The sequence below is a fragment of the Ovis canadensis genome, chromosome 6, assembly GCF_042477335.2.
Source record: "Ovis canadensis isolate MfBH-ARS-UI-01 breed Bighorn chromosome 6, ARS-UI_OviCan_v2, whole genome shotgun sequence".
NCBI lineage: Eukaryota > Metazoa > Chordata > Mammalia > Artiodactyla > Bovidae > Ovis > Ovis canadensis.
In genome coordinates, this window is record NC_091250.1 from 28651834 (window position 1) to 28679052 (window position 27219).

Consider the following 27219-nt stretch of genomic DNA (forward strand, 5'->3'; position numbering starts at 1 on the left):
AGGAGGAAGGATGTTCAGATGGGATTTCCCAGTTCTTCTTTAATGAGAGGCTTCTCCCAGCTACCTCCCGCTGAACCCTGCAGTTACATCTGTCCTACCCTGATAACAAAAGAACAAAAGAACAAACCACTGGTCCATTTAAGGACTCATCAGTGACAACACTAAATCACCAAATCAAGCCAGAATACCAAAAATTAGAAATAAGTGAGGGCTGGGGGAAACAAAATAATATCTTTACTTTTAATTATATTTCCATGATTGAGTAAACCTCATTTTAAGTGGCTCCTCTCCCTCAGGAAGAAGTTTAAAGCCAAACCATTCCAGCTTACTAATAAGCAAGAAATCAGCCCATCTGCCCATTATTCTCCAACAGTCCCCAGGGCACCCTCCCTCTCCTTAAATGAATAAACCTAAGGCAAGATATATGACTACTGCACAGAGAGATGAGTATCTCCCCAAAAAAGGATAAAAGAAAGAGAAATTTTCAGGCAATTAAGAAATTAATTATAAAATGTAAGTTTCCCTAATGCATCTCATAGGAGTCTCAAAAATAACATTACATAGTTCTGCGTTTCATTTATTTCAATTAAAACTTATCATTTTTTTCAGAGTTTTTGGCAAACTTCAAATTATAGTCTCAGGAATGGTAGACAAGACAATTCAAGTCATCTGCCAAGTATTTTTCAAGTAAGTAAATATCTCAAATTTTCGGGAAAAACAACCATTCATTATCTCAGTCAAGATTTCCAGGATGGTAATTTCACTATTCTCCTTGTCTTCTCTAATAGTTATCAATCTGATAGTCATCAAAATGTCTTTTTGCCTTTACTGAAACTCTTTTCCTTCCATTTCAATTTAAAGACAAAATAATCAACCTTCCTCTTACTTAAAAAATTCCTTCCTGTACTTAAAAGCATCTATTTAAGTAATTTTTAAGCTCATTTGTTATTTTTTAATTTTCTGGACTGAACCATCCTGATTTGTTAAATATGTACTCATGTATGACCTTCTTATTCTTTCTTTTATATCATTTGGGTTACTTTTCAGCAATCTTCAGTTTTACCTGTTAGTTCTTAAAGTACACTGGCCTTTCACAAATACAGACTTAACAAAAACTACAATCATCACGGAACAGACATTTTAAAATAATGACATTGTATTGTTAATATTCAGCTTATACCAGATCTTTCCCCTGGTCTTTTTCTTCTTTTCTTTTGCTGAGTCAAATTATGTGTTTAAATTACAAAAGTACCATACTTCTCTGTATGTAAAACAACTTGAGCTTTACTTCTATCCTTTGGGGTCTTGCCTTGCATGAAGTACAAATCTGACAAATATATTCCAGATTCTTTCCTCTACTCCTCTCTAAAGATGCTAAAGCAAGTGGCCCCAAACTCATTCCAGTTGCTTGATATTCTAAAAGAAAGGAAATGTGCTACCGAGAACTGTGTAGGTTCTTGCTTCAAGGTCACTCTTCTGCCCAACAGTCAGCCTGGCTGGAGACAACTGCTTTGTTTAGGAAGCTATCATGCGTACTCAGTCACTAAGTCGTGTCCAACTCTTCGCAACCCCATGGACTGTAGCCTGCCAGGCTCCTCTGTCCATGGGATTTTCCAGGCAAGAATACTGGAGCAGGCTGCCATTCCCTTCTTCAGGGGATCTTCCTGATACAGTGACTGAACCCGCAATTCCTGTGCCTCCTGCAGGACTCTTTATTCCTGAGTCACCTATCAAGTGATGTCAAATATAAGACTTTCCACCCTCAGCCCCTCCTTTAAGTTATCTGATTGTTTTTACTACAATATAAAGCATGTACTTTGTCTTCTGATCTTTAGTTCCACAGATGAAATACATGCTTTATTTTCCATACTGCCAGTCTATTTGACATTATTTTTAATATATATTTTTATTCTAAATAACAAATAGATTTATTTTTCATTGAAAAAATATACTTTAGTAGCAGGTAAATTTTTAAGTAAACCAGATTTTACACTAAATTTCAAATTTATTAAATTTTTACACCAATTTCAAATAGAACAAGGAGAAAACCACGCAAAATTGTGTGAATATTAATTGATAAGGTATGTGCATTTTATTATTTCTCTCACTTTTAAATGTAAGAACAAGTCAACAGACATCCCTGTAACCCTACCTCTTTAATCTCTCTCCTTACTCTCCTGGGCATTTGGGCTGTCAAGATAAGGACGTCATTCTGAAGCATGGAGGCACAGAGAACAAGCACAGGCGAAAGTCAGAAGGTGCGCAGGTGAGCCCGACTGTGGATGCGTCTTTCTGAACAGGAAACTCCAGTTTGCTGGGTCTCAATGGGCCGCACTAATCACTCTGGCCTCTTAAGTGCTAAAGGTCCATTTTTTAAGGGAAAGGTCTGCCATATTTATTTGTAGTACCTTCTGTCAAATCCCTAAATCCCCATATATCATAAAAGTCCTTTCTTTACCCAGAGATAAACCTATGCACCTATGAGCACCTTATGTTTGACAAAGGAAGAATATACCCTGGAGAAAAGAAAGTCTCTTCAACAAGTGGTGCTGGGGAAAAAACTGGACAGCTACATGTAAAAGGATGAAATTAGAACACTTCCTAACATCATATGTATAAATAAACTCAAAATGTGTTAAAGACCTAAATGTAGGACCAGAAACTATAAAACTCATAGAGGAAAACATAGGTAAAACACTCTTTGACAGAAATCACTGCAAGATCTTCTATGACCCACCTCCTATATTAATGACAATAAAAATAAAAAAATTTTAAATGGGGCCTAACTAAACTTAAAACCTTTTGCACAGTGAAGGAAACTTTACAAAGGTGGAAAGACAACCTTCAGAACAGGAGAAATAATTGCAAAGGAAACAACTGACAAAGGATTAATCTCCAAAATATACAAGCAGCTCATGCAGCTCAATGCTAGAAAAACAAACAACCCAGTCAGAAAGTGGGCAAAAGACCTAAACAAGCATTTCTCTAATGAAGACATACAGACGGCTAATAAACACATGAAAAGATGCTCAGCGTTGCTCATTATTAGAGAAATGTGAATCAGAACTATTAATACAAGGAGGTTATCATCTCACCCTGGTCAGAACGGCCATCATCAAAAAGTCTACAAACAATAAATGCTGGAGAGGATGTGGAGAAAAGGGAACCCTCTTTGACTGTTGATGGAAATGTAAACTGATACAGCCACTATGGAAAACAGTGTGGAGATTCCTTAAAAACCTAGGAATAAAACTACCATGTGACCCAACAATCCCATGACTGGGCATATACCCTGAGGAAACCATAACTGAAAAAGAGCCTCTTGATGAGAGTGAAAGAGGAGAGTGAAAAAGCTGGCTTAAAATTCAACATTCAAAAAACTAAGATCATGGCATCTGGTCCCATCACTTCATGGCAAACAGGTGGGGAAATTGTGAAGAGTGACAGACTCTATTTTCTTGGGCTCCAAAATCACTACGGATGGTGACTGCAGCCATGAAATTAAAAGATGCCTGCTCCTTAGAAGAAAACAAAAAAGGTCCTTGCTTTAGAATAATTTTGTTTACTTAAAATATTATTTGTCTAGGAATTAATTTCTAGGAATCAGTATAATTTACTCTTATTTATATGTTAATAGTGTTTATAGTTTTCCCAGCTAGTCCGAATCCAGGTTTCCATTTTAATCATCTACATTCATTCAATTGTGGGACTTCCCTGGTGGTCTAATGGCTAAGACTCCATGCTCCTAATACAGGGGGTCTGAGTTGGATCCCTGGTCAGGGAATAGATCCCACATGTCGCGACCAAGAGTTGGCCTGTTGCAAATAAAGATCCATTGTGCCACAACTAAACCTGGCACAGCCAAGTAAATAAATAAATATTTTTTAAAATATGTATTAAACTAATTCAATTGTATTGATACAAGGTATCATCAAGCTTTTAGAAGCTGAAATATACTAAAAAAAAAATACAACTCTGAGCAACACATCATTCCAAGATATTAATTTATATTAATACAGAGTACTTGAGTTGACTGTTTACTTCAATCTTCTTCCTAAGGAGACTACGTGTATTGGGTTTACATAAAGCAAAGTGCAATGGAAGTAGATGGCCTTTAAAGTTTCTCCTGCAACATCTGAGTTAGCAATTCATTTTCTCCATCATGGAAACAATCTCCCAAATAGAATGAGTAGACTCCACAAGCACTTACTCTAGGTGTCTTATTCTGAAACCAGCTGAAAGCAAACATATTACCTTGGTAGTACAATCTTGAATTCAGAATTAAGCACCTAAGTAAAAACTGAACAAAAAGCCCCTTTAACTTTTGGACTGTGGTAAAAAAAAAGTCTCCAGCCTCCCTTCAAACCTCTAAACATAACTGGCTATTCCTCCTTTGTCCCACTGCAGCCTTTGTACATGTCTGTCTATCCCACTGCTTACATACGGTCCTGCAATTACTTGTTAATGTGTTAATGCTGCTTCCTGACTACAGAGCAGACACGTGAAGATAGTTGCTTTGACTTTATAACTGACTTTAGTATAGTGCCTGGCACACTGTAGGTGCTTAATATATCTCTTCATTGGATGAATGAGAGCTAACAAATGTTCTCTGCATTTTCTGAATTGCTCTGTCTGGCTGGAGTCTGGGACGGTGTCATCCGCCTCTCCCTCTGTTCAGAACCCTCGCCCGACACCCCGCATTTGGCTCCCTCCGATGCTCCTCGGGTTTTCTGCCACAGGTGACTTCCTCTGAGAAAGCCCTGTCCCGTAGGCTTAGTTGCTTGCTCACGCTGTGTTCTCGAGGTACGGCACCTGCCGCTCGATTGCAGTCACTTAATTGACCATGTTCCCTGCTAGATACACATAAACACATTCAAATGCTTTATCATCAGCACCAGGGCATAATCCACAAAGGTGCTAAGTAAATGCTAGTTGGATGGATAACTATCAGTCACCTTTTTTTTTTTTTTTTAATTTTCTGGCTGCACTAAGGCAGCTTGTGAGATCTTAGTTCCCCAATCGGGGATTGAACGGTGCCCTAAGCAGTGAAAGTGCAAAGTCCTAACCACTGGATTGCCAGGGAATTCCCAGTTACCTGTTTTAATACCTTTACCAGAAGAGAAGAAATAAATTTGAAGTAAGTTAATTTTAAATCTGAAATAAATAAATGGATTTGCTGGAGGAATGCACATTTTTACACCATCACATTTATGTTATTCTTAATATCAATAAAACTATGTCACATTACACAACAGCACAATAGTATAACCAAGAAAATCAATCATTTCATCCAAAGTCACCATTTCAAGATAAATCCACTAGTCTCCCCTCTTGTATACAAGCTTCATTTATGTTTCTTAGGGAATGTCAACCAAAAAGACAGATTTCTATTTCTATGTATTGCCTATATACCATACAACACAGGATTTATGTTTAACTTCTGCAAACAGGCTAACAGGAACTTTAAAATTCGTGTAAACAGAAGTGTGTTGTACTATTCAGTAGAAGAAAAAAAAAAAAGAAATGGCTGTAAGACACCTGAGGACATGAGGTCTTCCATAGCTCTTAGCAATCTGATATTATGATGGAGTCCAAGGCCAGAGCATGTGGGTCAGCTTAGGTAATAGTGGCCCCAGGAAGGGGACAGACATGGAATTCAGAGGAAGGGCTACGCATAGACAGGTAGAGATCCTGTTCTGCACAGCCTGCAAAAATAACCACAGGAAGCTCTTGGCTCAGCTTGGCCCCACACTCAATTTCTTAAAGTACAAGCCACCTTTAATGAACTAAATCCATGGGTCTGGAGACACTGTTACATGCTAAAGTGACTTTCAAACATAGGAGAGATAGTTGATTTCTGGCAACCTGCGAGATAGGGAAGGTATTGAACTTGTGAATATACTCCAAATACACTCAAGTGATGAGTCATAATTTTATTAATTATCTCATGCAGAAGCTAGCAAGAAATTTTATGTTTCAACTCTGCACACCAGAGAGGGGTTCACATAAGTCACCAGGCATGCTAGTCAAAAGAGGTCACTTACTTTCCAATATACCAGTAACAATGAAGAGAGTGTATCACCATCCAGCTTCAAGCGAGCACAGGTACTCCGCATTTCCAACACACTGTCTTCCCTGAAACCAATGGATTCCGCTACTCTCCCCTAGTCTCTGTTCTCTTTGTATCTAGACTCCTGAGAAAGTCGCATACTTCCGGAGCTTCCAATTTCTCACTGCTAACTCCGGTAACCTTCTCCAAGCTGGCTTCCATCTCAGCTCATGCAAAGGGCCACCGTTTCCAAGGTTTCCAATAACCTCCTCTCAGCCAAATCAAACTGCTTCTTCCCTGGACTAATCACTTGATTTCTTCACTCCCCAAAGCTGGTCAGCACAGTCCACTATTATGAATAACTCCCTTCTCCTTGATTCCCCATTGTCCTGTACTTTCAGACATACTCCAGCTAGTTGTCATTTTCCTTTGCATCCTGTTAAATCTTTTCTAACCAGATTCTAACATAGGTTCCAGAGTTTATCACCTGGGCTCTTTCTTAAACATAACTTCCCTTATAACTATGTACTTTGTCCACTAAAAGTACCTTTATAGGTCAAATTTCCCCATAAAAATTCAATCCAAGGAAAGTTCTGATTAAGTATTTTTGTCAGTTGCTGATCCACAGTAGCAATGCTTTTTATATAAAGAATAGATAGTTCCTGCCCTCAAAGAACTTAGCATGGAGCTCTCTAGCACAGAAAGGAATCTTAGAGTGATCTAGTCGTTAGGAAACATATCATGGCAGGCCCTTAGCTGGGTATGCCTTCATTGTGTGACCTCATTGGGTTTAGTTTGGTCTACACAGCTTTGTTTTGTTAGAGGTCACTTTAAAAAATCAAGAGATTTTGTATCAAAATTCCAATTTCTCAATTCTTTTGAAAATTCAGGTCTAGACACATTGAGCTCACAATCCTACATGACAACAATAAGTAGAGCTAAACTGCTACAGTTCCCTTCAGATAGGGCATTTGCTTTCTACATATCAGGTCCCAAGTGTCAGCTGCCATACATCATAGCACTTGTGTTTGTGGGGCGGTTTCCCTTAAGAAATTTATCTCATCCTTTGTGGCTATTAAATGTCAAAGTGCAAAATGATCAAGAAACAATGAAATGCTTCTTATGCCCATCCAGCTTCATTTGCTTATTTAACATGCTTGTTTCTGTTTTAATTCATATTCCTGACCTCCTAATTTTATAAATTAGGACATTAACATACATAAAGATGAAATAACCTACGTAAACTCAATGATGGGCTTCCCTCGCAGCTCAGCCGGTAAAGAGTCTGCCTGCAAGGCAGGAGACCTGGGTTTGATTCCTGGGTCGGGAAGATTCCCCTGGAGAAGGAAATGGCAACCTACTCCAGTACTCTTGCCTGGAGAATCCCACGGAGCCTGGCAGGCTACAGTCTATGGGGTCGCAAGAGTCGGACAGGACTGAGCAACTAAGCACACAGCACACACACACGAGTTCAACCATGTATCACTGCTCACTATTGAAAGTTACACAGCTATTAGTTATACATCCATATCTCCACATCCCTGAAAACCATTTTTTCCCAGAAAATAATCCCTGATCGCTCCATCAGAGTGAGATGCTCCCCATCCCCCCAACCCCCTAGGATCCCCTTAACAATTTATATTTACAGATTTCACAAAGAGAAAGAAGCACTCATTAACCATTCATAGAAGCCCAAGAAAGAACAGAGCTAATTACAATTGCATAAGGAGATAGCTACATTCATTTTGAAAGAATGTGAGTATGATTAAAAAGAAGCGTTAGAAAGTGTCACAGAGATTAATTTTTAGCAATGCTTTGAATCGGAGAAACATTATGTTATCAGGAGTTTGGATATTATCCATAAAGGCTCAAAGAAAAGAAAAATTTACATTTGCTTGAACAAAAAGAAGAATACGACTGGAGATGGGCCTGTCAGGTAAAACACGTGTGAAGGAGGGGGCAGCAGTGAAGTGATGTATAAAAACAGCCAAGGAGGGACTTCCCCGGTGGTCCAGGGGTTAAAACTTTTCCTTCCAGTTTACGGGGTGCGGTAAGAGAGCTGGGATCCCACAGGCCTTGAGGCAAAAAAATAAAATAACATAAAAAGGAAGTATTACTGTAACAAATTCAACAAAGATTTTAAAATGGTCCACATCAAAAAAAAAACTCTAAAAACAAAAAAGACACAATAACCAAGGAGATTCTCCAAGTCCACGAGTACATACAAACTTCCTTGCTCTGTCACGATTCTTACATCATGATTCTTACATTTCCAGTGTGTGTGGCTAGGGATAAAGAGTGGAGAGTTCACAGAGGCAACATGTTGCCTTGTTGCAAAAAAAAAATGCAATGTGATTAGAGTGGCATCTGAAGATTGATGCTGGCTATTATGTTTAGAAATTGGGGAAGGAATGTTGCTCAGTCGTGTCCGACTCTTTGCAACCCCGTGGACTGTAGCCTACCAGGCTCCTCTGTCCATGGGATTTTCCAGGCAATAGTACTGGAGTGGATTGCCATTTCCTTCTCCAGCGGACCTTCGTGACCCAAGGACTGAACCCAGGTCTCCCGCATTGTAGACAGACGCTTTACGGTCTGAGCCACCAGGGAAGTCCGAAATTGGTAAAGAGGGCAGAAGAAGAGCCAAAGAAAATAAGTAGAAAAGAGTTGGAGGAATATCGAGGGGTACTTTGAACAAGGATTGAGGATATAATAGGAATTAGGAGGGAAATGATGACTTTCAGAATTTTAGTTTTTGAATAATAATGAAATAACATTCCCAGAGTTATAAATCAATTGTATGCTTTAAAAATAAAAGATACAGAACATAAAATATTAATTTCTAAAAGTTGACACAAGCAGATTAACTATGAATGTAAGGATAAGGGGTTGCTTGGGTAATCTCTGTACCTTACTTTTAAATTTGACGTGAACCTAGAACTGCTTTTAGGAAATAGTTTGGACCAACACATCATTGTAAAGCAATTATTCTCCAGTTAAAAACAAATTTAAAAAAAATAGTCTGGGGACTTTCCTGGCAGGCCAGTGGTTAAGACTCCACACTTTCACTGCTGGAGGCTCGGGTTCCATCCCTGGTTGGAGAACTAAAGAGCCTGCATGCTGCATGGTGTAGTCAAAATAAATAAATAATTTGTTTTTCTTTTTTAAAATAAAGAAATTCTCTTTAGTTTGAAACATAAACGAAAGTACATGCTGGAAAATATTAACCTTTAACATTCTGAATAATACATTCTTCATACTTTTTGCTGTTATCACAGGGACTGAAATTTTGTGACTAACAAATATTTAGAACCAATAACATAAATTGTACTAGCTTCCAGTCTCAAACAATTACTTATACATGGCATTCCCTGTATGTTCTTTGTAAGGCTGGGAAACAGAGGTGTATTTCCCCCCCCCCCACCCCGGAGGTGTATTTAAATTTGCATTATGTCCTCAGGGTCATTAATCTACAAGCTCTGTGTTCCTCACAAAGACACAGAGAATTGTTTGTCCCGGCGACCTTCACAGTATCTTGCCGGTCACGGGTCAGGTGACTATTGCTGTATTTTTTTTTAAACTTTTACTGTTTGTTTGTTTTTGTAGATAAAAGAAATTTTCTGCATCCTTTTAAGAGTGCTTTCTTCATGTGACAAATTAACAAAATAAATTAGTAGAGAGAAAAACATTTTAATGGGAGAAAAGAAATCTGGTACCCTAAAATTGAACAACAGACTATCTCACCTGTGTCTCTGAGAGAAGGTCTAGTATGTTTGTAATCCTTAAATTAAACTGATGAACATATGCTGTTCATTACTAAGCCCTGCTTCTGCAGCGGAAGAAGATGCTCTTTGAGTAAATATACAATTTTCTGCTGTTAATAAGTTAAAGAATTCCTTTAAATGTATTCTTCTCAGTTTCTATTCTCATTCCCTGGTTTCTAGGCCTGATATATGTTCTGCTTTAATAGATTAGAATGTAGGTAAAGTTACTAAAATAAGAGGCTAAATATGTTAAATTCCATGAAGGAAGGAACTTTGCTGGTTTCCTTCCCTGTTTGCCTTTCAAAATTATCTTCTCATGAAGGAACTCACTGATTTTACTCCAATTATTATTAAGCACCTACTAAGTACCAGGAACTGATCTAGATGCTGGGGATATAACAATAACAAAACAAAGACCCCAACTCATGAAGCTGGAATAACAGAGCCAAGAGACAGGAAACAAATGACGATGGAACATGGCCAGTGGTGACACGAAGACCATGTAGGGTGAGGCAGTAAGAGTGTGGTGAGGGTGGAGAGGTCTTGGATGAGGTATTCAGACACAATGGCTCTGAGAAAGCGGCTTTTGTTCAAAGACCTGAATGGAGTGTGGGAACCAGCCACCAGCACATCTTTCTTTACAAGGCGTTCCAAGCAGCAGATTAGAATGTGCCTGCATGGAGAACTTGAAGACCAAGAAGGTCTAGGTGGATGGAGTGAAGGATAGGAGGCAGAGAGTGATGGGGCTGAGGTAGCCAGGGCCATCCATGGAGAGCCGGGCTCCTGCTGGGTTAGACTGCGGGTGTGGAACCTGTGAAACGAGATGTGGGTTTAATGAGAAAGAACAGCGTTTTAAGCTGTGATCTGAATTCACTCTATTCTGTGCTCCATATTCTTGGACTGACTCACTCCTAATTTCCTATCCCACCCATACTTTAAACCATTTTTTAATAATAGACATCACCTGGAGCTATACACAGATTTTTTTTAATCAATCCGAACATAGTATTACTTTTATAAAAATTCAACTAATGGAAGGAGAAATCATCTCTTTTGCTATAGCTTCATTGTATTGATTATGCTAACCTCTCGAAATTTAGCAACACGGCTCCTGTCAGGATAGAAGAAAGCATAATGATAAAAATTTGGCTGATTTTTCAGGACTCATCATCACTGCATTACCCAATGAAAGGTGCAATGAAGTCTCTGCTAAAAACAGACCACTCCCTGAACCCCCTCAAGGTTAAGTGAAATAGTGTCAGCCACACTAAGACAAGGAGCAACTATATTTTTACATTTTTAAATTTTTCTATCATAGTTAGCCCTAAATGAATGATATAACCCTAAAATTCACTTCAAATAGATGGGGAACCAGTGGAAACAGTGACAGACTATTTTGGGGGGCTCCAAAATCACTGCAGATGGTGACTGCAGCCATGTCATTAAAAGAGGCTTACTCCTTGGAAGAAAAGTTATGACCAACCTAGACAGCATATTAAAAAGCAGAGACATTACTTTGCCAACAAAGGTCCATCTAGTCAAGGCTATGGTTTTTCCAGTAGTCATGTATGGATGTGAGAGTTGGACTATAAAGAATGCTGAGCACAGAAAAATTAATGCTTTTGAACTGTGGTGTTGGAGAAGACTCTTGAGAGTCCCTTGGACTGCAAGGAGATCCAACCAGTCCATCCTAAAGTAAATCAGTCCTGAATATTCATTGGAAGGACTGATGCTGAAGCTGAAACTCCAACACTTTGGCCACCCATTGTGAAGAACTGGCTCACTGGAAAAGACCCTGATGCTGGGAAAGACTGAGGGCAGGAGGAGAAGGGGACGACAGAGTATGAGATGGTTGGATGGCATCACTGACTTAACGGACACGAGTTTGAGTAAACTCCAGGAGTTGGTGATGGACAAGGAAGCCTGGCATGCTACAGTCCATGGGGACACAAAGAGTCAGACACAACTAAACGACTGAACTGAACTGAATTGAAAATTCATTCACATAAAGACAGTGTCCCCTGGCAGGGAATGGTCAAGTGCCTGTAGGATATAACCAGGATTCTAGGGCTCCCAAGAACTAGAAAAATCTCTGAACCACTCTGAGTCACTGTGAAAAACGATGAATTTGTAGCTGAGCCCCTTTCCAGTTGGAAAATGCTGTTATCTTGGAACTGATTATCAAACACAATATGGGTTAGGAATGTCCAATTTAAGGATGAGGAATTAGAATAGATTCTAATAAAAGTAATGCTTTTCCTCTTAAGCTTTAATTTGCAAGCTGGGAAAACATGCATTCATAAACGACAGGAGCAATGTTGCTGAACTTGCCCAAACACACTAACCAGTTAATTCATGTATGTTATCAAACACATATGATCAGCAACATCACATGGACAAATTGATGATCTACCCTAGTTTTCCTTCCCAGTAGGGGGAAACACAAACAAACTCATCCAGGTACACACACATATATTCTCTGTAAAAGCAATCTTGCTGGACGCCCTGACCAAAGAATCCCAAAGCTTTTACCTATTAATATAAAATTATCCAAACTTCGGAAAATTTCTAAGTTCTAAAAGATTGGGGAAAGGAGGAAATAAAAGAAAGCAATCCAGACCATTGACTTCCAAGTGGGAAGCTTAGTGTTACATTGTTTAAACATAACTTGTTATTAATATTTTAAAACGTAGTTAATTCTTACAACAGTTTTATCTAAGTGTCTTTTCTTTCCCTTTAGATTCCAAGCTCCTCAAAAGCCATGGCTCACATTACCTAATACATACTTATATGTAAGCCAGCTTTAACAGTCACATAGGGAGAGAGGTGGCCATAAATACATAATACTATGTCCCAATCAATGAGTAATAAACAGTTATACATGTCTCAGAAAGGCATCTCCTTATAAAGATGGCAAAGTTATTTGATTATTTAAAAAATCATACAAAATAGATAAAAGGAGATCTAACCCAGTTAGGGTAAATAAAAAATGTCATCTCTCTCTCCTCCAAAATCCAGGCTGAGTTTCTTTCCTGACTCTACCATGAATATGCCTTCTCAGCTCAGGATCCATTACCAAAGTTCTCTATATCATCCTCTCCCAGCCTTTGGGAGGCCTTTTTACCACAAAACTGAAATTAATATTTATATTTAAAGTTCCTTTTAATAAAATAAAAGAAATGAAGCATCACACTGGGTATTAACAGTTACTTAAATGAGAGTGGTACTCACTATTTTCAGAATTAAAACAAGGCCTTGTACCTTGTAGGTTACATGACCTGCAAGTTTTGCACCCTTGAACGAAAACCTTCTTTCAGTTCTATGAGTTTCTCTTTAATGAATCCCTTTACTTTGAGACTCCTGAACTTCAGAAAATATATTGGAAGAATTCTTACTTAAAGCTACCTTAAAAAAGAAAACAAGAACAGAAAATAAGAGGATCCTGGATTCAATCATAGGAGTAAGCTGTCAGTCATTTTGAATAACCTGGTCTCAACTGGGTCATTAGAGAATCATGAAATAAAATTTACAAGTGTTTTCAGTGCTAGTTTTCAGGCAGGCTTGACTGAATCATATGGGTGACCTAACAATTAATGGAGCATTTTAATAAAAATCTGTCACTTTGAACAAGCTGTCTCACTGAAGCTAATATCAGCAAGAGGATGAGGAAATTTCTGATATCCCAAATGGCCTTCATTTGGGAAACCAAGAATGGTTTTATAAAAAAATGTTTGGTTTCCATTACAGGCAGAAAACTATTCTGAATGTTTCTAAAGAGCTATTGAAATTCAGTGATGAGTCTGTATCAGGTGGAACAGCAGTGATGTGTTTTTTCTATTGTGATTGCCTTAGGAAGTGAATTCACATCGTGTGTACTAGAACATTTTTTGAAAATGTAGTTTTAAGGAACAAAAGGACAGGAAAACAGTAGAGAAAACCTGATAGACCTCTGTCTGATACTAAACTGCATCGCAATGTTCTCTTCCTCTTTTGAATAGTAATAATTATCACTTACCTAGTGCTTTATTGTTTACACAGTTTAATCATATTATTTCCCTTAATTTTCTCAAGAGCCCAAAGAGGTAGGTAGATTTATACCAGCAACATAAGGGAGCATTTGAAAATGCAAACACTTGCTTCTTTCTTTTCTCTGGGACTCTTCCTTAATCCTTTTAGGTTTTTACCTCCAAAATGCCACCTTTTTCTGTGAGACTGTCCCTGGTGACCCTACCTAAAATTATAAGTCATCCCACATGTTTCACAGCTTTATTTTTCTTTTTCCTCTTTCCTCTTTGCACTTATCACTCCAATGTATATATATATATATATATTTTTTTTTTTTTTAATTCTTCATTCCCCTTCCCTATTAGAACACAGGCCTATAAGACCCTGCCTTTTTTGTCTGAGTTGTTCATGGCTATATGTTGAGCATCAAGAAGAGGTATCTAACAGGTAACAGGGGCTGTTTAAATGAACAGAGTCAGGTTCCTTCTCTGTACTTGTTTCTTTCTCTGTAAAATGTTGTAATAGTTCCTATTATTTAAGGTTGTTAAGGCGATTAAACCTCGTTAAGCCCTATAATGCACTTAGCACAGCACCTAGAATGTAATAAGCATAGAATCAATAGAAACCATTACTTTCATTTTTCAGATAAGTGAACTGAGATTTGAAGAATTTAAATGACTTTGCTAAATCACACAGCAAGTATTTAGTGGTGTCTGATCAGGATCTGGTTTGACTTCCATTTCAGTATCTTTTTTTTAAAGTATAGAAATTATTCAATGCCATAAATGTCACATTCTGTACAACAGACCTATTCAGAAGTGCTGTGGAATAAAATGCCTAATAAAAATAACTACCATTTATTCAGTGTTTACATGAGCCAGACATTTTCCCTTACATAAATCATTTCTGATAATACTCATTAAAGACTCTATGAGATCAATTCTATTATTATCCTCATGCTATTGATAAAGCATAGAGGTACAGTTGAGTAACATGCTCTCTGTATTAACTTGACAGAGGTCCCAGTGTTACAAAGCAGATCTGGGGTCTGCTTGGAGGTCTTTCAACTCCAGAGCCCCTAACTACCCCACTGCATCCCCTGCCAGCCCTGCCCCAGCTTGCCATTGCTCCCCACCCTCTCCCTGCAGAGATCTTATAGAGGTTCACCCGAAGGTGAATATAGGGTCTTCTGGTTCTGAGTGATCCGTGGGAGAACAGAATAGTCCTGTGCGACCAGAAGCCCCTGAAACATTGTACCCTGAGGATCTGGCAGAATAATGGGAATGCACAAGGAGAAGTGTTGTGCTCAAAGAGTACAGGGCTCTCTGAATTCTTTCTTTGTGTATAAAAGCTTCTATTCACTGGGACTTAAGAGAAAAAAAAAATCCCCTTTACTCTCTGTGCTTTGAAGCGTTTACATCATTTCTTCTCACATTCCAATAATTCAGCAGAAACAGCTGTTCTGCCATCGTGGGCAAGAAGCCATAAACTGCATTCCAAAGAATGTGTTCCATTCCATCATTATTTATTAATTAATGCTATAGCTCCTGCCTTACAGTGAACGAATATGTCAAAAAGAAAAAAAGGGAGAAAAGTTACATTTTCTCTATTTCCCTAACCCAAAGAAATATCTGATTTCTCATCCCTATCTTCTAAATGAACTGCTATGTTATTCTCTCCATTTTTCTAATACATTCATTAAGAATCCTTCCTTGTCTTTTGCTACAATACAGACCAGAAATATTTTATCATTAAAGCTGTTTCATAAGTAAAAGTGAAAAAGATTTCTTTGTCTCAGGGAGCCAAAAAATACAAAGAAGAAAATTTCAAGACTGTGAAAATGGGAAATGTCTTGCATATAAATTTTTTAAATGACAAACATTCAAAACAGAAGAATTCTGCACAGCTAGTACAATCTTATCACTGAAAGCCTAACCAGTTACCCAGATGTTCCGAATCACAGGAGGACCAATATATCATTGATGCAACTAATAAGATCTAGTCTTTGTAGTTTGCTCCTTATCTATACAATTGCATCTACATATTTATTAGATGATAGAGAACAATTTACTAATCTATATTTAGTTCAGAAATAAAATCTACAGCATAAATATATTTAGTTGTATCTAGCAATATATTCACTATTTTTCTGGATTTTTATGGTCATAAAAAATAGTTTGGCTACTTCAGATTTTAAGCTAGTGATCTCTTTCATAAAACAGAAAATTGGGACTTTTCTCCCTAAAATATTATAAAGCTACAAAACCAGATTCTCTGAAGTACTCAAATTGTTTTGAATAGCATTATAATTTTTCATATACAGAAGGTATTTTTGTGTTCAAAATTATTTTTAATACACATCCATGAAAATACATTTTCATTCCTTTTTTAAGACTAATTTTTAAAAAAAAAGATCCAAGTACTAATATGAGCAAAAATAGTTGCATTTACTCAGTCATTAAAAACTAAAATGATTTTTTCTGTAATATTTTGTGTGTTTTGTTTCACCTGATTTCTTTCTGTTCCAAAAAATCAAACAAAAACATGTAACTGAAAATATTTTGCTTTGAAGAACTGACTTTTTATACAGAGGGCAGATTTTAGATATAGAATGTGTGCTCAAAACTTTATTTAAAAGTGTGATTAAAGTATCTGTGTATCTGTTTCAGACTATAAGTATAGTGACAGAGAACTGACGAGAATCTTTAAATAAATATTGTTGAATAATACAGAATATCTTAACTAAAATATTTAATTTCTTTCAAACCTACCGGCAGTAGGTTAACTACCTTTTCTTAAACACAGAATCTGTAAGTACAGATATCTTTAAAATAAATATGAACATACACCTTTAATTGTTACCCTAAATAAAAGTGTTTGAAATCCTATCATAAATGCTCAAGAATAAGGAAGTCACATAGTTCTCCTCAGTTGGTTAATCTGAGAAGTCCAATATTTTAGGACATTCAGCTACACCCTGAATTTATGTGTCTACTTGGATGAAAAGAATAATAGATAATCAGAGGGAACTGTGGAATGAAACAAGAAATGTATATTCTTGCAAGAATCATCAACCCAACTCTGTCCATTTACATCCCAAGGAAATGTGGAAAGTGAAGACAGTAGTGCCACCCAGGGACACGCTGAAGAAGCAGCCGCCAAGCCTTGGGCTCCGCTGATCTGTGACATGATCAGAGGGAAAACCATGCTGACGCTAGAACTGCTTTATTTCTTACAGTTATGCTTTGATTAGCCCTGGCTACGGCCTTAAAAAAAATCATCTCACTCACCACATTTGGCAGAAGTGCTAAAGGAAGCACCCTTTAGACTCTAAACTTAAACTCTTAAGTTTCTGGACTGGTGAGCTGTCACAGAGTAAAGAATGGTTTAATTTTTCTTCCATTCATACAGGCTTTGCTCCTAAGAAAGAGAATATGACCCACTCCTATGATGTTGATTTTTAACACAATGGTTCCTTAGGAATTGTGCTACCAAAGCAAAATTACGCACTTTAACTGCAAGCTGATGTTCTGAGGGATGGTCAATGATTAATATCCCTCAAAGGACGGCCCTCACCCCAAGACAGACTTAATTTCAAATTTCCTCCAAGTCACAACCACTAGCTTTGCAAAATGGCTTCCTGTAAAGTTGCCTGTGTTTTATATCATTAATTTCAGCCAGCTGCCTCAGGCAGCAGAATACTGGTCTTGTCAGTTTGAGCACAGAGACATCGAGAATGACTGACAAATAAAACACTCTTTTAAAAACCAAACACGGAACATTTCATCTTGTTATTTTCAAGGGAAGTATCACAGAGAATTGTGATAAATCCCCATTGTTTTCACATGTATGGCTTTGAATTTTTCTTCTTTGTATCCATTAAATTCACATAAGAAGGAGTGCCTCAGTGGCCCTTTGCCCTCACACTCACCACGTCCAATTATCCAGAAAGTGAATGTTTTCTGTATCTAATGATCAGGTCTGCTGGGCCATTTGACGCTGAAGTAAACGTAGGGAGAAAAGGCTTTTCAGAGCAATTGGTATGGATCTCATTGCATCATATACCATTGGCTCAGAGTGTGTAGTTAATAAGGGCTTCTGTAAAAACTGCATGCTGCAGCTAAAATTCAACCCCATTAGCCAAGTATTTCTAATCCATTTTTAGGTGCACTTAAAACAACTGAAGCATTAAAGGTCCACATGAAAATCTGCATGTTAATGAGAGATGCAAATTCAAGGTTTGGATGGAACCCAAATAATATGAGTTTCTAAAAGATTTATACTTGCAGCATACTTCATGAAGAGAGACTCCATCAACTAAATTATAGAGTCTTTGGGAAATGTATTAGGGTTCTTTGATTTCTGCAATGTTGGTTTAGCTTATCTCTTTTGTGATAGGCCAAAGTAGAAGTCTTAGTCTTGCAAAATTCTCTCTTTAATGTAAAAGGATCAAAGACTACCATGCTATACATGCAGCACACCAGGCTTCACTTTTTGTTTTTTCTATTTTTTGCATAGTTCATACAGTCAACCATTCAGTTCAGTTCAGTCGCTCAGTTGTGTCTGATTCTTTGCGACCCCATGAATCACAGCATGCCAGGCCTCCCTATCCATCAGCAACTCCGAGAGTTCACCCAAACTCATGTGCATCGAGTCGGTGATGCCATCCAGCCATCTCATCCTCTGTCATCCCCTTCTCCTCCTGCCCCCAATCCCTCCCAGCATCAGGGTCTTTTTCAATGAGTCAGCTCTTTGCATGAGGTGGCCAAAGTATTGGAGTTTCAGCCTCAGCATCAGTCCTTCCAATGAACATCCAGGGCTGATCTCCTTCAGAATGGACTGGTTGGATCTCCTTGCAGTCCAAGGGACTCTCAAGAGTCTTCTCCAGCAGCACAGTTCAAAAGCATCAATTCTTTGGCACTCAGCTTTCTTCACAGTCCAACTCTCACATCCATACATGACCACTGGAAAAACCATAGCCTTGACTAGACGGACCTTTGTTGTCAAAGTAATGTCTCTGCTTTTGAATATGCTATCTAGGTTGGTCATAACAACCATAGTTATTCAAAAAACAGAAAACTGATCAAGTCAGAGTTTCCAAACACCCAAGATACTTCTTGAAAGTACAATGGGTACTGGGAAATTTTAGGTTACACAATGTACTCAAAGAATATGAAAGTTTAATATTTAGCTAAACAAAACAGGAAAATTAACCCTTGCAAAAAGAAAATTCAGTAGCATACATAGAGGTCAAAAATCAGCCACAAAGTCTTTTGAGATACTTTTACATTAGAAATTAAGAGCTGTTTATTTGCTATTTCAGAAGTGGTCTGCCACCTTTCTAAGTACACACTTGCTTAGAAATGAAGGGGATGGTAGAGAATGCTAATGGTAATTCTCCTTTGTCTGCTGGAGAGAGGAGTCAGGCTGGGGGTATGGAGACATGGCCCCCAAGCCCTTCTTGTTGTGTGAGGTAGGGTGATCAGCGGCAAGCCACACGCTTCTGACCCTCAGAGACAGAGCCTCTTCTCATCTCTCCCTCAACACCTCCCACAGCCTCTCTGGCAGAACGTATAGGTGGGTTCTACAGAACTGTTAGGGAAGCAAACTCACTGAAATAGCCCACCCTGGCCAGGCACCATAGTAACCATTTGCATGAGTTATAACAGGAGATCCCCGTAAGGAACACAGAACTAACAAGCCAGGAAACGTTCAAAAGGAGACTGCACATGTCTGACCACCTCCCAGAATCCTTCTCGCTGGCATCCATCGTGGCCGAGCAATGTGAGCACCACCAGGAAGGACCCTGTGTCAGAACGATTGGCCAAAGACAACACAGAAACCAATCCCATCACCATCGAGCCGTTCGGCAGAGCAGATCTCTTGGGTTGGGTTCCCTCGCTCTACTGCTCTCTGCCCAGGAATCCTTTCCTTTGTCAGCACATGTGTCTCCTCAGACAACTCATTTCCGAGTGTTAGACAAGCGCTCCCTTTCAAGCCCTGGAAGTGAAATGAAGTGAAAGTCACTCAGTTGTGTCCAACTCTTTGCGACCCCATGGACTATACAGTCCAGGGGATTCTCCAGGCCAGAATACTGGAGTGGGTAACCTTTCCCTTTTCCAGGAGATCTTCCCAACCCAGGGATGGAACCCAGGTCTCCTGCATTGCAGGGGGATTCTTTACCAGCTGAGCCACAAGGGAAGCCCTTCGGACCCTGGAAGGAGTCCCCTTTCCTGCAACAGAACCAGGATCCAGCTTTCTTTTCACACTGCTACCTTGGGCCTACTTTCCTATTGTGTCACTTTTCATTCCTTTGGGTCTTGACCATTTAAGAAGCAAAACCCCTGTGGTGGAGGAGAAAGGTCCCGGCCACTAGAGGCAGAGGGAGGTTCCACCCTATCACTTAACCCTTCACTAGTATATAGCCTTTGCAGGGCCCAGGCGGCAACCCAGGGAAGAATGGGAGGCCTGGGAAGAGCATCCTGAGGCAGAGAAGAGACATTCAGTTCCGTTCAGTTCAGTCGCTCGGTGGTGTCCGACTCTAGCTCTGAAAATGAAACAGGTGGTTGTCAAAACAACACGCCAATGTTGCCATTTCCGCAACTGTCCTGCATCACTGTAAGAGCTACCAGTTGCTGAGCAGAAACTTGGTGGATAAAGAACCTACAAGAGCTTGTGCTTCCTGGACATTAAGAATGCACATGAAAGATTCTATGGTCTTCCATCTTGCTAAGCCCTCTTGATCATTCTCCAAAAGCCCTTAAAGACTGAAGCCTGCTTGGAAAAAAAACAAAACAAAACAAAACAATGTGAGGAAAATTATCATTTTCTCTGACGATTCTCTCAAATGCTTCTACATCTTTTTTCCCTGAAAGATATTACATGTGTGTTTTGCAAATACTGACTTTTAAAAGGCCATATCATCATCTCCTTATTAATCATTTGCTTGTCTCACCAGTTATACAGGACATTATTCCTCAAACCTTGAGCATAACCTTTAAAATCTATGCTAAATTGTCTTTAACTCTCTAGGAAAATGAGCAAAAATTCATGAAAGTAATAAACACATGGACCAAAAAATATATGCACAATTGAGCATTTAAAATCTGTCAAGTTTTCACAGGACTTCGAAATTGCTTTTGTGAAATGGCATCCTCCCTAACAGGAATCATTAGACCATGTAGTTCGCATGGAAAACAGAACACGATTCAATATGTTCCAACAGCCCATATACTTTACACTATTCATGAAGTAGAAGAAAGAGCAACAAAACTGCAGGCAGCAAAAAAAGGAAACTAATAAATCCATATTAATGACCTCATGAACATATTAAATCATGACATTTAATTCAACAGCTGAAAATGCAATGGGCAGCACACAGAGGGCTGAGTTAGACGCTCTCAAAGTTTGGGCATATGATCAGGAACATAAGAGCCTTTGAAATTTCAATTAGTATGGTTTTTCCAGTGGTCATGTATGGATGTGAGAGTTGGACTGTGAAGAAGGCTGAGCACCGAAGAATTGATGCTTTTGAAGTGTGGTGTTGGAGAAGACTCTTGAGAGTCCCTTGGACTGCAAGGAGATCCAACCAGTCCATTCTGAAGGAGATCAGCCCTGGGATTTCTTTGGAAGGAATGATGCTAAAGCTGAAACTCCAGTACTTTGGCCACCTCATGCGAAGAGTTGACTCACTGGAAAAGACTGATGCTGGGAGGGATTAGGGGCAGGAGGAGAAGGGGACGACAGAGGATGAGATGGCTGGATGGCATCACCGACTTGATGGACGTGAGTTGGAGTGAACTCCAGGAGCTGGTGATGGACAGGGAGGCCTGGCGTGCTGCGATTCACAGGGTCGCAAACAGTCGGACACGACTTAGTAACTGAACTGAACACTATTAAAAAGTAGTCCTAACCATGTATTTAGGGCTCTGAGCTAAGTCTATTCTCATCTCATCCTTAAACTCTATTATTACCTTGAAAATCAGGTATTACTACATCTTGTCAAAGAAAGTAAGAAATTAAGGCTTAAAAGAGGCTAGGGGTTTGCCAGAAGCCACATACTTTCTAAAATTTCTTTAAACCTGCTCCATTAACAATAGATAAAATTTTTCATGCTCTCTATTTACAGAAATGATATCTCATAAGTCTAATCCATATGAAAAGAATGGTGGCTCCTATGTACTAACAGCACTACGTGAGTGACAGAAATAATGAAAGTTTTTCATATACACTTTTTAATTTAATCTTTACAGTAAGTGTGAGTGAGTATCTTAGTCCTTTCAGGCTGCTATAACAAATACTCAGACTGGGTATTAGACCAGCTTATAAACAGCAGAAATTTACTTTCCATATAGAGGCTGAAAGTCTAAGATCAGAGAGCCAGCATGGTCGGGTTCTGGTGAGGGCCCACTTCTGAGTTGCAGACTGCTGAGTTTTCATTGTACCTTCACAGGGCAGAAGAGGTAAGGGAGCCCTCTGGGGTCTCTTTTAAAGGGCACTAATCCCACTAATGAGAACTTCACTCTCATCACCTAATCACCTCCCAAACAGCTCACTTCCTAATATCATCAACTTGGGGATTAGGTTTTCAACATATGAATGGGGACAAGGGAAACACAGCCAATCCATAGCAGAAAGTTACTTATTATTTCCATTTATTAAGATGAGAAAACTGAGGCTTTGAGAATTAGTGTCTAGAGAGGATGTGGAGAAAAGGGAACCCTCCTCCGTTGCTGGTGGGAATGTATGTTGGCAGAGCCACTACAGAAAACAGGATGGCAGTTCGTCAGAAAATAAAATGGAATCACCATGTGATCCAGCAATCCCATTCTTGGATGTATATCCAGGCAAAACTCTAATTCAAAAAGATACATGCAATCCCATGTTCACAGCAGCACTATTTACATAGCTAAGACATGGTAGCAATCTAGACGTTCACTGACAGATGAGTGGATAAAGACGAGGTACATGCACACAATGGAATATTATTCAGCCAGAAACAATGATGAAACAATGTCATTTGCAGCAACATGGATGCAACTAGGCATTATCATACAAAGTGAAGTCATAAAGAAAGACAAATACGGTGTGATATCATTCAGAAGTGGAATCTAAAATACGATACAAATGAACCTCTCTACAGAACAGAAACAGACTCATGGGCATAGAGAACAGACTTGTAGTTGCCAAGGAGGATGGGGCTTGGTGGGGATCGGGGGGTACAAAGAGGGAGGTTGGGGTGAGGAGATGCAAATTATTACACATGGAATGGATAAGCAACAAGGTCCCTACTGTATAGCACAGAGAACTATATTCAATATTCTATGACAAATCATAATGGAAAAAATATAAAAAAGAATGTGTATGTGTATATATATGTATATATATATACCTGAATCACTTTGCTGTATAGCAGAAAGTAACACAACATTGTAAATCAACTAACTTCAGTAAAATAATATATAAAAATGTCCAAAAACAGCTGAAAGAAGTAGCTTTGTCAAAGACACATAGCTACTAAGTGGCAGAGTCAGGACTGGACCCAGTCTCTTGGCCCACAATAGCCATGATCCTAAACCACTTTGCAATATTGCCTTTACCTCTTCAGGTAGGTCAGCAAATGAACTAAACTCTCATTTTTCATAACAGAAAGTAAGCTAAATGCATGAAGAACAGCCAGTTAATACGAACTGGCTAGTTTTTAGCCAGTACCATTGTGAAGTGAAAGTGCTTTGGTCTTACATGAACTTTTTATTCTTTGATAGTAATACATCCCCAGAGTTAAAGAAAACCAGATACAGTGAAATTGAAAACATACTTTGAGAAATAGTCATTCTAATTTCATTTTCGTCAGAACTTTCTGATTTGTAATTTGGTTCCCTGAGTAGATTTCCACAAAAAAAAACAAGGTGTGAAGATGACGTGTCTATCTGAAAAAGTGGTATCTTATTTCGTGAATGGTTTAATCAATCCATACCCTGTGCATGTACTTACTGTGAGCACACCATTAAAAATAGTATGCCCCTGGATGAATTAACAAAAATACAAAAACTAAGGTCTGTACAAGCAAAACTATGAACAAAATTATGGGCCATGAATATCCCCAATAGAATGAATGGCTTGGCCTAATACAACCATCTAGTATCCCTCGGAGCAAAGCACAGAGGTTTTAGAAGAAGGGCCTTGAATTCTGGCTCTAATACTTAGTAGTCATGTAACCTTGGAAAGGTGTTCAACTTCACTCTTCCTCAGTGTTCTTATCTGTAAAATAGGAATAATAATAGAACTTTCCTAGGGTTATTATTATTAATAGAGGTGGAATCTTCTTAAGAGTGTCTAGCACATACTTAGAGCTTCCCTGGTGGCTCAGATGGTAAAGCGTCTGCCTACAATGCGGGAGACCCAGGTTTGATCCCTGGGTTGGGAAGATCCCCTGGAGAAGGAAATGGCAACCCACTCCAGTATTCTTGCCTGGAGAATCCCACGGACGGAGGAGCATTGCAGGCTACAGTCCATGGGGTCACAAAGAGTCAGACACGACTGAGCGAGCTTCACAGCACATACTTAGTTCTCAAAACATACTGGCTATTAGTAATTTCTCTTCGATTCACAAGCATCTCAATTTTTATTGATTAGCCAATCATCCTATGAAATCATCAAAGATATGCTGTTTTATTTTTCATTCATGGTCTCCATGAAATGACAAACAACAGATAGAGGATGCCACTTCTGGTTCATGCCTGACTCAACCCCATATTCAGTCAACCTAAAACCAACTCTCCAGGCTTAAGCGCTCAACCTCTTAAAATATGTACTTATTTTAATTCCATAAATTGACTAAAATTCTTCATTACAAAGTTGAAATAAAACAGTTGCACAGTCTCTTTCCCTGGTTCAAAAGTTTAGTGACAAAAACAAGAAAAAATGCTGGCTTTGTGTTCTATTAAGATGGTGATTAACCAAATCCTTAAGCCAAATATTTTGAATACCTCTTGAAACAGCACAGAACAGATATTTAGTAAACATAAAGGATTTCAACTTTATGACTAAGCTCTGACCATTTCAATGTTTCACTGTACTTGTGAAGGAAAAACAATGTCAAAACCACAAGATAATTCAATGTAGATATCTTTTAAAAACACACTGCCATGGAAACAAATACATATTGTACATCTCTTTATTTAGCAGATACAGATATACATGATCTTTACCACAAGATGCACAAAGCAGTTAGCTCTAGGAGATTTTTATCTGCTTTATTTAATCTAAACTTTCTATATTTTAGGTTAAAAATATGTAACACGTATAATTAAAAATAAAAAAATCACTTTCATTTTGAAAAAGAGAGAAATACAAATATTATTTTGGAGTCCTCAAGCATTCTGATGTATGACAGAATATGAAACAATAGTTTTGCTTTCAAATAATCAATGTGTGAAGATTGATGGTCTGACTATTTTGTGAGCCCTTAGAAGAGTCAGATGGTACTGACCTTGACTTAGGTAGTATCTGTGAAATCAAGACACTCCAAAAAACAGTTTGCTAAGTTACCACCCTGGTACTGAAGATTACATACTCTGAACTAACCATAAACTAGAGTGCATTTCACTGGGGATATCAGTTCCTTTCCAAAGTATGGAGTTCCTGCCTTATGCTAGCTAGGATCACTTTAAAATACCACTGAGATAAATAATGTCTTTCACTTATGAATTCCAACTGATTGCAGGGAAACTTTAAAGTCCTAGCAACACTGTTGCTATAGCAATGCAACCTGATGAGATATTCTTAGCAACCAGCCACAACTCACACCCACAGAGTCCCTTCATTTATTCCAAGAAGAATAATGTTGACATTCCAATCTCTAAAATATACAGAATTCAGTGACAGACATCTATGGATGAGAGAGGCCTGTGAGGTCCAATGGAATAGCAAGTTAATAAATAATATACCTTGGCCTTGAACACATCCTATATGCATACAATAAGCACATATAAAAGTGTATTCCACATGGCTAAAAACTGAAGATGTTTCATTTGGCCCTTGGAGTATATGTAAACCAGCAGAATCTTTCAATTTCATACTGTAGTAACTAAAGTTTACATGCTTCTCAAATAGTATATTTCATACTGAATTAACAGAGATAACAAAAAACTTTCATGTTTGTGACCTACAGCAACAATTTGACATTTTGATTCTAAAGCTTTCATCAAAACCGGTATCACACTTGAAAAACCACAGCCACTAATGAGAGTGAGGGTATGGCTAATTATGAGGGGGCACAGCAAAAATACTGCCTTTATCACGCGTGCTTAAGCCAGAGCTGATACAAGCGATGGATTGAGTTACTGCTCTGCAGGAAAGGACCTGTCACATCCTGAGCAGGATAAGATTTTGAAGACCAAATTCTGCAGTCATCTCCAGGCTGATCATAACAGGAAGGTCAAAAGCAGGATCAGATCTATGAAGGCTCAGAAAAGAAAACAGCCCAGAAAGCTACAAACACAGTCCATGATTCTATAACTGAATAAAGGATGCTTTTCTATAAACTGAGATCCTGAATCATTCTGTTCTGATATGGAAAGAGCCCAATTACATTCTTAGCCTCCCCTGAATGGCTATACTCTGGCAGTTAATAACCCAGTCTCTCCATATATATACCGTTTCTGTTATAAATAGAGGAGTACAGTGGGAAGGAATTAAGGTGAAAAATAACCAGAATCTTTTGCTGCTGTTGTCATTGCCTTTGAAAGTTATTAAATTTGAGACATGGATACAATATTCTGAAAATAATGACTCTCAGCTAAGAGACAGAATTAGAAAACACTTTTGAGGGGTCTCCAATTTTGATATTTATTTTAAACTTTCAATTCTATCTTAATTCTGCATTGAAAACTTTTTGCACATCCCTATATAAAAATTTAATATAAGAAAATTATTATCGTGCACATATGCATGATTAGAAGAATGTTTAACCCAGCAGTCAAAAATAACAAATAACTTCACTGGAAACAGTCTAAATATATAAAAACGTGGCATTGACTAAATTAATTATGGTGTCTTGTATCATGAAATCCTGCTCCACAACCCTCTTACCTGTCATCTTGAAACCTAAAAAGTATAAAAAATCAAAATTTTATATATAACTTAACTGGCAGAAAAACCTGATCTGACCAGACTCATTTAACACCAAAATCTAACTGGAAGTGAGACTATTCAGAGGCTTTATTTGTCTCACACAGTGTGATTATTCTTATGGTTCACTGCAGAAATACTCATGTGTTTGATTGCAGAGTGCTACCACAGACACTGCTGAAAATGTTTCCTAGTATTTGAATTTAACCATATTACATTTCAAAAGTTTAAAAATTCCTCAATTATATATCAAAACAAAGAAAATGTGGACAG

At 38.3% G+C, this 27219-nt stretch overlaps 1 protein-coding gene across 8 annotated transcripts in view; it reads right to left on the reverse strand.

The window, feature by feature from the left end:
* ANK2 (ankyrin 2) overlaps positions 1 to 27219 on the reverse strand; it is a 699882-nt gene that overhangs the window by 374696 nt on the left and 297967 nt on the right. The window contains exon 1 of one of the 8 annotated variants that reach the window (XM_069593454.1): positions 19671 to 19815. The exons of the other annotated variants lie outside the window; for them this stretch is intronic. Within the exon in view, the coding sequence (XP_069449555.1) occupies positions 19671 to 19673 (3 nt within the window). The 5' untranslated portion in view covers positions 19674 to 19815. Of the gene's footprint in view, positions 1 to 19670; positions 19816 to 27219 lie in introns of those variants that run through there. 8 annotated transcript variants of the gene reach the window in all.